Source organism: Montipora foliosa, chromosome 12 (genome assembly GCF_036669935.1).
Source record: "Montipora foliosa isolate CH-2021 chromosome 12, ASM3666993v2, whole genome shotgun sequence".
Lineage (NCBI taxonomy): Eukaryota > Metazoa > Cnidaria > Anthozoa > Scleractinia > Acroporidae > Montipora > Montipora foliosa.
Window position 1 is genome coordinate 10,852,406 of NC_090880.1, and position 10,000 is coordinate 10,862,405.

Sequence of the window (10,000 nt, forward strand, 5' to 3'; positions counted from 1 at the left end):
TTTATCAAGAATTTTTGAGAAATAATCCAGGAAAGATTGTAAAGAAGTATTTGGGTGTATTCTTTTTTGTTCCATTCAGCACTTCAATCCACAGCAACTCCTCAAGGTTTGAGGAGGAATTAAGATCGTCCCTAACTGAATATCTGAGTGAGTTAGCTATAAGAAGCCCAACAACCCCAACGGAAAGTTTGGAGGGCTGCCAGATAAAGTCAAAACCCGGTAAGAATGGATTCACAAAAGAATCTTAATTAGAAGAAACCAAAGTTTCAGAGAGGACAATAATGCATAATTTATGATGTAAGTCATCAAAATTAGCTGACAGGCTCCTAATATTACAGTGCAAGAATGAAAGTGATTTGTGAGACATTTAGAAACTACTGGTGAGGAATGAAAATCGTGAGGGGTATAATACTTAAGAGTTTATAAGGTTAGGAATATTAAGATCGGGGTCATGATCACTTAGATTTGGAGTTTTATTACTGCCAGAGATGAAATCAATCTGAGGCAAATTTATGTCCACCCTTCCGTGTATGCCAATGTGACCAGTATCACGTAGTATCATCAAGTTTAGAGCTCATTGAGGAGGCCAATTTACTCCAGTTGACACTTAAGCCAGTTTGTTTACAGCATGCATCTTTGATATTGGGTATCCCTGTTATGGTCAATTGACACCTGTCAGAACAAGATATCTGCTGACCAGTATCACATGACCATATCGTGGGCTCAGGTTAGACCTCATTGAGGTCAGCTTTTTTAAAGCTAACCGCTGACCAGGAACTGGTTTTTGATCGGATTGCAGGCTCAGGTCAGGTCATACAACTGAACGTAAACAAGGCTTTTTTTCGCGCAGTCTCTGCGGCTAGACGTGGCTACACAGCCATACTACGTGAACAAGAGCTCTTGGCAGTCGACGTCTTTTGTGTTCAGGTAGAAACGGTTTGGAAAATATTTTTTTCCTGCATTTATTGCTGGTTGCAATTCAGGTTTGACATAATATAGCCGTGATCAGGACACACTGGTGGCTACGTAGTTATTCAAGTCAAGGATTGGAGGGATATAAACTTAAACCTAAGTGTCTATTCTTAATTTATTTAGAGCTGCTTTTTGCTCTGCTTTATTGCAATGTTTGGAATAAGTCTTATCTTAAGAAGATTTATAATTTTGAATCTGATAAGAATGCAAGATGCTTGGACGGCCTATGACAGAAGATCAGAAACAAAAGAAGAGAGAAAGAGAACGAGAATGACAAAACAGTATACCAGTAATAGCTCAAACTTGGTGGAATAAGTTACTCCACAAATTCCTTTCTTGGACACTAAACCGTTTGTTATTTTTATGGATAAGTTATTTCAAGTGGAAGCATATTTTTAAAAAGTGGTTTAACTGTTTTTTCCTTTGTTCAGGAATGAAAGTTATTCTCAACTGCAATTAAATAACAATCATCTGTACTCTTTTTGGACATAAAGAAATAATTGATTTGTTTGGCTTTAAAATGCGAGCAAACAAAAGTTTTTTACTCTGTTTGCCTAACTGTTTTTCCATGTGCCTCGGCAGTGAAGAGACAATTTTGCCCTTATGTTATAAACGTAATACTAATCACAATGAGATCTGGTAAAGGTCAGGAGAAATACCACTAGCTTGTGTCTCAAAAGTTTGTTTAGAGCACGCACAGCCAGGTAATTTGTTGGAGATTCCTATTTGCTAGCTTTTGACAGTTGACTCTGAAATGGCTTTTTTCCTTTTCTGTTTGCTTGCTGAGCATTGCTTGTTTTCTTTTAAAACTCACGCGATTCGAGAAAATTCATTGCCTAACTACTGTTGAATTCGACAGTAAATTTCACTTGGAAAACCGATATCGCACTCATGGCTTTGCGATTCATGCAATATTGGTTTTTCGCGTGAAATTTACTGTGGAATTCACTAGTTAGGAAGAGAAGAAAACACCAAAACGAAAACAATTCCAAAACCTTTTATTTTCACTAATCCTGCAGCCAGTAAGAATGAACAACCTGGGAACTCCGCTTTTCGGCCTGGCTAAATCTATATATGAGATCGATATGTGACAAATGACACCGACTGATCGATCGCCGAACATGTTTGCTGCCCATGAATAAGCGTTTTGCCTGTTTTCTTTCGCAACAAAATTTTCTTTTTTTTAAACGTGTTGCAAACTATTAGTATCCTTTGTTATCACTCAATTCCACTGCTCGCTTGAGCTTATTCAAGTATTTAAGTTTGAATCCGGACCTTCTCACCGGCATACAAAAATTTGAACAATGCGAGTAAATTATCTGCTGCTTCCAATCGATTTGACAACTTTTTGCCTTTCACATCGAATTCCATGAGTAGTACATTGAACACCTTGCCGTGAAACGTTTTGTCAGTGGTTGTCTGGCCACAAAATCAAATGCGTTGTGATTCCCTTGGTTGCAATGATGACAAGGCCATTTAAAAAATCTCCAAGATTTTGGGAGACACATGACCAGCCCCAACCAGGGTCTCTTCTCAACATCAATTGGGGACCCTGGGAACAAGGTTGTACTAACTCTAAGGTCGTCTGCACTGCTTACAAGTTAGGAGGATGTTTTTCTCAGCTTTTCCTGATTCCTCACTGACATCTCCTTCAAACACTTCTTGATAATCAGCTCGCCATTCTGGTCCACTACGCCAGAGAAGATTTGTGGCCAGCATAGATGCATTCATCCCCCTGGATGAGATGTCTGCAGGGTTTCTGTCAGTATGACTGTGCTTCTAACTTTCTACTGGGAGGGTTTTCCTAATTTCATTCACTCGGTTCTGTATGTACAGTCCAGGAAAGTGCAATTTGAGAATCAATCCAGCAGATTATCTTCTTGATGTGAACTTCATAGTTCAGAGACCAGTCTTGCAAGTATCATCACCTCCAAAGTTCTGTCCTAGGGATTACTTAATTACTGAAAGGCGTGACTCTTGTCTTGGATTCAGCAAACTAACACAAGCATGGCACGATGTCTGGACCAGCCACAGCACCATAATTATGCCTTCAAAGGTGTGTCACAGAATCCACAAAGACTGCAGCCTACTATTTCATCTCGCGTTCCTTAAAATAGCATCTTGCTAACTCCAAAGGTTGAACACCTTTAAGGCCTGAAACTAGTTTATCCCACTTTGCACGAACGTCTCCTGTCAATTTGATGCCCCAGTCGGCCTTGCTTTCACAAAGTTCTTGGAACAACAATTTAAACTCCACAACAACTGGAGACAGAAATCCAAATGGGTCATAAAATTTGCAGGTATGGTAACAGCATTCCTCTTGGTGGGAGAGCCCTCCAAGGCTAAATTGGCAACTGTACTCTGATCAAATACAAGTCTATCACGTACAAAGTTCCCTAGAACTCAAAGTACTTTTCTTTTCCTAACAAGGATTTAGTGTAAGACTGTTGATCATCAATTACTGATTTGCAGTCTGATATGGTATCATTCAAAGTGAGTACCATGATCACAAGGACTTGCTCAATTTACTGATTGGATACTGTTGGTCTTTCTCAATCTGGTTTCATTCTCTTCAATTTGAACTCTTAATTCAAGTGAGTTGGTGGCAAACTTTCTCAAATTGAACCCTCCTTTAGCTAATGGAAGCTTACTCTTGACATACAATTTATACACTTCTTCATGTGTCTCCACCCAAGTTTAGATCATCTATGTAAATAGATCTTAAAAATGTCTGAACAAATTCAGGATCCTCTTCTTCATATCTTTCCATGTGGTGTCTGACAGTGGCACTGAGTAAGAGCGGACTTGATGCAACATACCAAATACAACAAATACACCAAATACAACTCTCTCTGGGGTGCAGGGATGGCACAGTGGTGAGAGCACTCGTCTCCCACCAATGTGGCCCAGGTTCGATTCCCGGACTCGGCGTCATATGTGGGTTGAGTTTGTTGGTTCTCTACTCTGCACCAAGAGGTTTTCTCCGGGCACTCCGGTTTCCCCTCTCCTCAAAAACCAACATTTGACTTACTTTCATTGTTCACTTCAGTTTACAGTGTCCCCAATTAGCGCTACAGCGCTAGAACGACTAGACACTTAAATAAAGTTCCTTTCCTCGTGAATCTTAAAATAATGACCCTAAGACTCTCTTTCTTCACATCATCAAACCACAGAAATCTTAGGATGTCACTGTCTTCTGCTATCGATAAATTCAAGAATGCCTTTTGGATGTCTCCACCAAGTGCCTTTTTATGTTGGAAACACGGGTTAACATCCATGATCCCTTGTGATAGGGCTGGTCCAGTGTGAAGGCAGTCATTTAGAGAACCTCCAGTTGACTTGCAGGAGGCATCATAGACAATCCTGAGCATCATTGTCTGTCCCTTCTAATGACGGCATGGTGTGAGAGATAATGAACCTTCCCGACTTCTCCAACTGCAGGGTCGCAAACCTCTTTAACAAATCCTTTCTCTATTTGGTCTCTGATAACAGCATCATAAATGTATTATAGAAGAACTCTTGCTTCTTGCCTGACACAACAGACTAAATACATGTTTAACACTTGTTTCACAGTTATCTGGCAGAATTGGGTGAGTTTCCTTCCATGGCAGGCGAACTTCACATCTCCCTTTTTGGAAAGAGATGCTGTCTAACAGCATCATATTCTAGAAGAACTCTTGATTCTTCCCCTAACACGATCCAACTGACTAAATACATGTTTAAGACTTGTTTCACAGTTATCTGGTAGAATTGGGTGGGTTTCCTTCCATGGCAGGTGAACGTCATATCTCCCTTTTGGAAAAAGATGCTGTCTGTGAACTGAACATAAACGGACTTCTCAGAGCTTGCAAAACCATAGTATCACGTACATGTAAGTGTTTCTTTGCATTCCAACGACCACAGCATTTGAAGCATTTAATGTTGTAACTGCAATCTCTACTGAGATGATTCTTCATCAGACAAACAAAACACCTTTCTTAGGATCTCCTTTCTTGCTTGTACACTAGAAACTGTTTTACAACTGCTTGAAGAGTGTGGCTGTCTGCAGTAGGTACAAGCAGGGCTGGTACGGGAATCTGACAGAAGGGCTGAAGCTGTTGGTGGAATCTTCCAATGGACATTTCACCGCTGGGGTGGCATACTAACTGTTGGACTGTAATTTTTCTGTTGATTGCCTCTCTCTCCAGCTTCTAATACAATACATACAATACATACTTAATTGACCGCTCCCCATAGGGGCTTTTCAGGGCCAATGAAACACAATGAAACAACGGTACAGAACAACAACAACAGTTAAGAACCCCAACTGGCCGGAGGCAAACCAGTTGGCTATTTACAAGTGCAGCTGGAAAGTTGAACCAGGGACTACCTGGAACAAACTCAACGAGTGGTCAGGGCGGGTATTGAACCCGGGATCTCTGGATCTCAAGGCAAGCGCCCTAACCACTAATTCTTCTTGCATGACTGACAACAAGCGGTCTAGTTGCCAGTCTCCCTCTTGACCTCTCTACTAACAATCATGCATATGTCCTGCAAAATTTTGTTCAACAGCACTGATGATAATAAACTTCCATAGGATTCTGAAGCAACTCCAAGGGATTTAAGTCCAAGTACATGACCTTCCAAAGAATTGTAAAACATTCTGAGACTTCTAAGATCCTGACTTGATGAAACTGGGGCAAGGTTGAGTAAATGCTCCATTTGTTTGTTTATGATCAACTGTGTGTTTGCAAACTCGCAAATTGTTACCTCTTCTTTGTAATTGCAACAGGTTATTGCAAGCTCAGCAATCACTTCAGATGCACTCTTCTCAATTACAGAATTCAGACAATTGAATTTGCGTTTATCAATCAATCAATCAATCAATCAATCGATTATTTGCCCACATAGCATGCAGTGAGCTAAAAAGCTCTTTCAAAACACGTACATGCTAACATTAAATAGAAAGAGTTCTTCATCCAGCTTAGGTTAAAACTTGGCATGCTAAGATTAACACAGAATGCAGAATAAAGATTTATAAAGTAACTAAGGCAAACTGCCTACTCTCCTATGTTCTAGAGTTTTTATGTTCACAATCCCAAGTACTTCATTATATGAGATATTTTATATTTCATATTTTCACCAATTGATCTCAAGATGTAAAAGTTAGTGTCCTCAAGATGACTTGCTTGCATGCTGCCCACACCCAGTAAGAGGGGACTGCACTATTCAAGTGCGGCAAAACAAAGGAGTTGTAAAGACATCATAAACTCGGTTGGAACAAAGCGCCTTAGCACTGCAGCACTTGGGTCCCCACTTAAATTCAGTTCAGAACAAAGTCGTATTTATACAAACATGTCCCCAAGGGTAGTGCCTGGGTCTTATCATTGTTAAGCAGGAGATGATTCAGACCAAACCAGGATGACAATAAGCTAAGCTCAGAGTTCACAACTGCAGCACGGTAAGGGAAGTATCAGAATAATACCCTTTAGTATCATCTGCGTAAAGCCTTAAAGACATATAAGGAAGGAAAAAGTACCCTGAGGTACACCAACTTTAATGTCTCCGTATCTAGAACATATCCCATGAACTTTAACTTGTGGCCTGTCAAGTAAGAGGTCATCAGCTGAAAGGCTGATGAAAAAAGACCGAATGCACCACGTTTGGCCACCAATAGACTGTGATCAATTGAGTCAAATGCTTTGCTCAGATCAATGTAACTGCAACAACCCCTTCCCTTTTGTCTAGAAATGTCCTCCAGTCTTCAGACATTTTTACAAGAGCAAAACAGCAAGAGTGGTTCTTCAAAAATCCTGACATATTCAACGATAGATGACTTTGAAATTGAGCGTACATAATTCTCTCATAAACTTTGGACAATGCAGTCAAGATGGGATGATAGTTAGCTTTGTTTGTGTCCTCGTCTTTCTTAAAACTGGGGGTCACAATACTGCATTTCCACTATAGTGGCCAAGATTGATTATTGACGAAGAAGTTGATTGATTCAGTAATTTCGCTCACATATTGAATTACTCGAATTAGCGTAGTTAGTTTATTTTTGTACGCCTTGTATCTAACTTCATGCTTACGACTAGGTCTCTTTAAGAATAGTTTATGAAGTCTCGACTTTGTAATAATAGATTTTGTGAGCCCTTTGGATAACCAAGGGTTACACAACGTTTTTAACTTTTTACCTCGACAAAGCCTTGGCAGAAAACTCCTGTTGTATAATTCAGAATATTTTTGCAGGAACTCATCACATGCAGCGTCTGCGTCTTTAGAAGTTAAACCATTCCAATCAGTTTCACACAGAAGGTTATTAAAAGCATTAACATTCTGACGAGAAAAGTTACGAATGGTAACACTCTCTTGGGACTTAATAGATGAAGAATGAGCATCAGAGTAGCAGTGAAAAGATTGGTAGATGGTCAGACAGGTCATTAATAACACTATGAGACGCGATTCTGGTAGGTCTCAAAATCAGTGGGAAAAGCGTATGAGAGAACAACACAGTGACAAAATCGTTTGTGGTTCAATGCAAGTCAGAGCTGAACAGGTCAAAATTAAAATCACCCATTATATAGCATAGCTTATTGTCCCTAGTTACCCCTTTAATTAAAGGCTGAAAAGATTCCACGAATTCAATAATTCGTACAAACGATAAGATTTTTTCCACATGGATTTACGAGTTCCACAAAGACTGAATCAAATAATGCAGAGTTAGAAATACACAAATCAGGAAAGATGTCAAAAGTAAGAGTGTCATGCAAATAAGGCCTGCGCCTCCAACACACTTATGTACTCTGTTGGATGAGATAAAACAATAACCAGTAATATTTGTATAATTCTGGTTAACATCATTAAGCCACGTTTCCAAAATACCTACAGTGTATTGCAGATTTCTCCCAAGAGAGACAAAATTATTAATGTGTTCTTTTTGATTGGTTAATTTGATTTTGATCAAATTCCAATGATGGCTCAGTCCTGTCCACATCATCTAGTGATAGCAAAAACCTGAGCGAAGCTTGAAAATCGAGCAGGATTTTGAGGTTGCAGAGCCATGTAAACGAGTCAAATTTTGGCACAATACTAGCAAAATTATCGACTTTTTACGTGCCCAAGGCCGGGAGGCAAGCAACCTTTGGAAGTGGGAGAAAATCGGCTAAATTCTGGAGGCACTAAGCCATGAGGGGTCTTGGAAGTTGCACGCCTTGTCTATTTATACTGTATGTGGCGATGCGTTGGATCTGAAGAGGAAATCGGTTTTCCCATAAGATTCAGGAGGACTGAAGTTTCTTGCTTGCAGTTCAGGCCTTAATGAAAAAGTCTTAAGACTTTACTCTCATCTAACAACCCAAATCTCTGTTCCGAAGGTGAAATAAGGGTTGGTTGCTTAATCATACAATGATTCAACAACAACAACTTTTATTGAACATGAAAAATGGGGCACATGTTTATCCTACAGCTTGCGCAGTCCTACAGGACTGAATCACACGACTTCCAACACCCCCTCTCACCTTAGAAGATTAACGAAGTCCCCTGGGCACTAATTCGAGCATTTACGGGTTTTGATGAAGACTGTGACAGTGCACCCAGCTGATTTTTGGTGCACCAAAAACAATTAGGATTGAAAACCTTAGTTCTTGCCCAATCCATGGTTAAGTAGAGTGTAAGGACTTCAGCGCAAAGCCATGAACAAAGTGCCCTACGATTTTTGCTATGACTCCAATATTTACCCTTGAGTGGTACCAGTCCTCACAAACTATACACTGGATCATTTCATCTTCAATCTTGAAACAAACCAAAAAGTAAAATGTCAACATTAAAAGCTGTCCTTAAACTTAAACAAAACAAATTACTTAATTGTCATTGATCTCTTCCCTAACCAGTCATATCGTAGCAGGTATGAGAGAAACTATCTGTTGGGTAAGAAGGGTTACAGTAACAGGCATAATGTTCTTAGAAATAACCTATTAATTTCTACGTGCTTTAAATCAATTCTGACTCATAGCCAAAGACTTTGATACAGGTCTACCAATAATCACAAAATACAAACACTTGTAATTGAGCTCTCTGCAACAAAACGCGGCAATTTCGTGGTATGCGCATTCTTGCCGGTTACCTTTATCTTTTATTTAATCTTATTGTCTAGGTTTTGATTGAGGTTTGCAACTTCATTTACATTTTTACGTTGAGTATAAATTTTGTTGTTGTGGTCTTTGATGTAAATTCACACAAATTTCTCTTAATCTCTTCTACCATACCCCAAATCTCTCACACCCTGTCATCTTTTGTGTAGTGATACGCTGATTAAGTATTATAGCGGACGTGCTTTTTAGATCTGAGTTCGCATCTTTTGTTAAGACTGTGAGGATTAAGTGTGCATAGTTGTGCGGTCCAGTAGGCTTCTCTGGTGAGTAACAATCTATCAATATGAGCTGTGTCCCCCTGGCTGGTAATTTTCTCAATGACAATAAAACTAATTTCAGAAATCTTGTGTTCGATACAATTAAAATGGACTGCAAGCTCACACGTTTGTTTGTTTGTGAGCATAGCAGATTTGTGATTGCAAAAGCGTACTTTGAATGCTGTGGAAGTGGAACCTACTTACTGTAAATTGCATTCAATACACGAGGCCAAGTAAACAACATTTTTGGAAGAGCAAGACAAGTTTTGGTTTATCTTATAGGTTCGCCAGCCTGTGGAAGAGCTTTTAAATTTAGAATCTTGAATTAAAAAATTCTAACAAAGATCACATCTAGAAGAGCATTTAAAACACCCTCCCATTTCCCTCTTTGCCTGATTTACTCCACTATTTGAGCTGGTATATTCTGAGCATACACTCAATGTCTTGGATCTTACACTGCACCTTCAAGATGGGTTCATTATTACGGATATCTGTACATGCAAATGTAAATGTAAATGTAAATGAAAATGTAAATGTGCCCTTAGTTGACCGCTCCCTAAAAGGGCTTTTCAGGATCAACCGGCTCAACGGGATCGGACCAAATGCATGTTAAGGCGCCCACGGCTGTGGCCATACAATCCA

At 39.6% G+C, this 10,000-nt stretch overlaps 1 protein-coding gene across 2 annotated transcripts in view; it reads right to left on the reverse strand.

Moving 5' to 3' along the window:
* LOC137979021 (putative E3 ubiquitin-protein ligase UBR7) overlaps positions 1 to 10,000 on the reverse strand; it is a 98,061-nt gene that overhangs the window by 39,799 nt on the left and 48,262 nt on the right. For both annotated transcript variants that reach the window (XM_068826171.1, XM_068826170.1), the window contains exon 5: positions 8,688 to 8,741. In XM_068826171.1, coding sequence (XP_068682272.1) covers positions 8,688 to 8,741 — 54 coding nt within the window. The remainder of the gene's footprint in view (positions 1 to 8,687; positions 8,742 to 10,000) is intronic.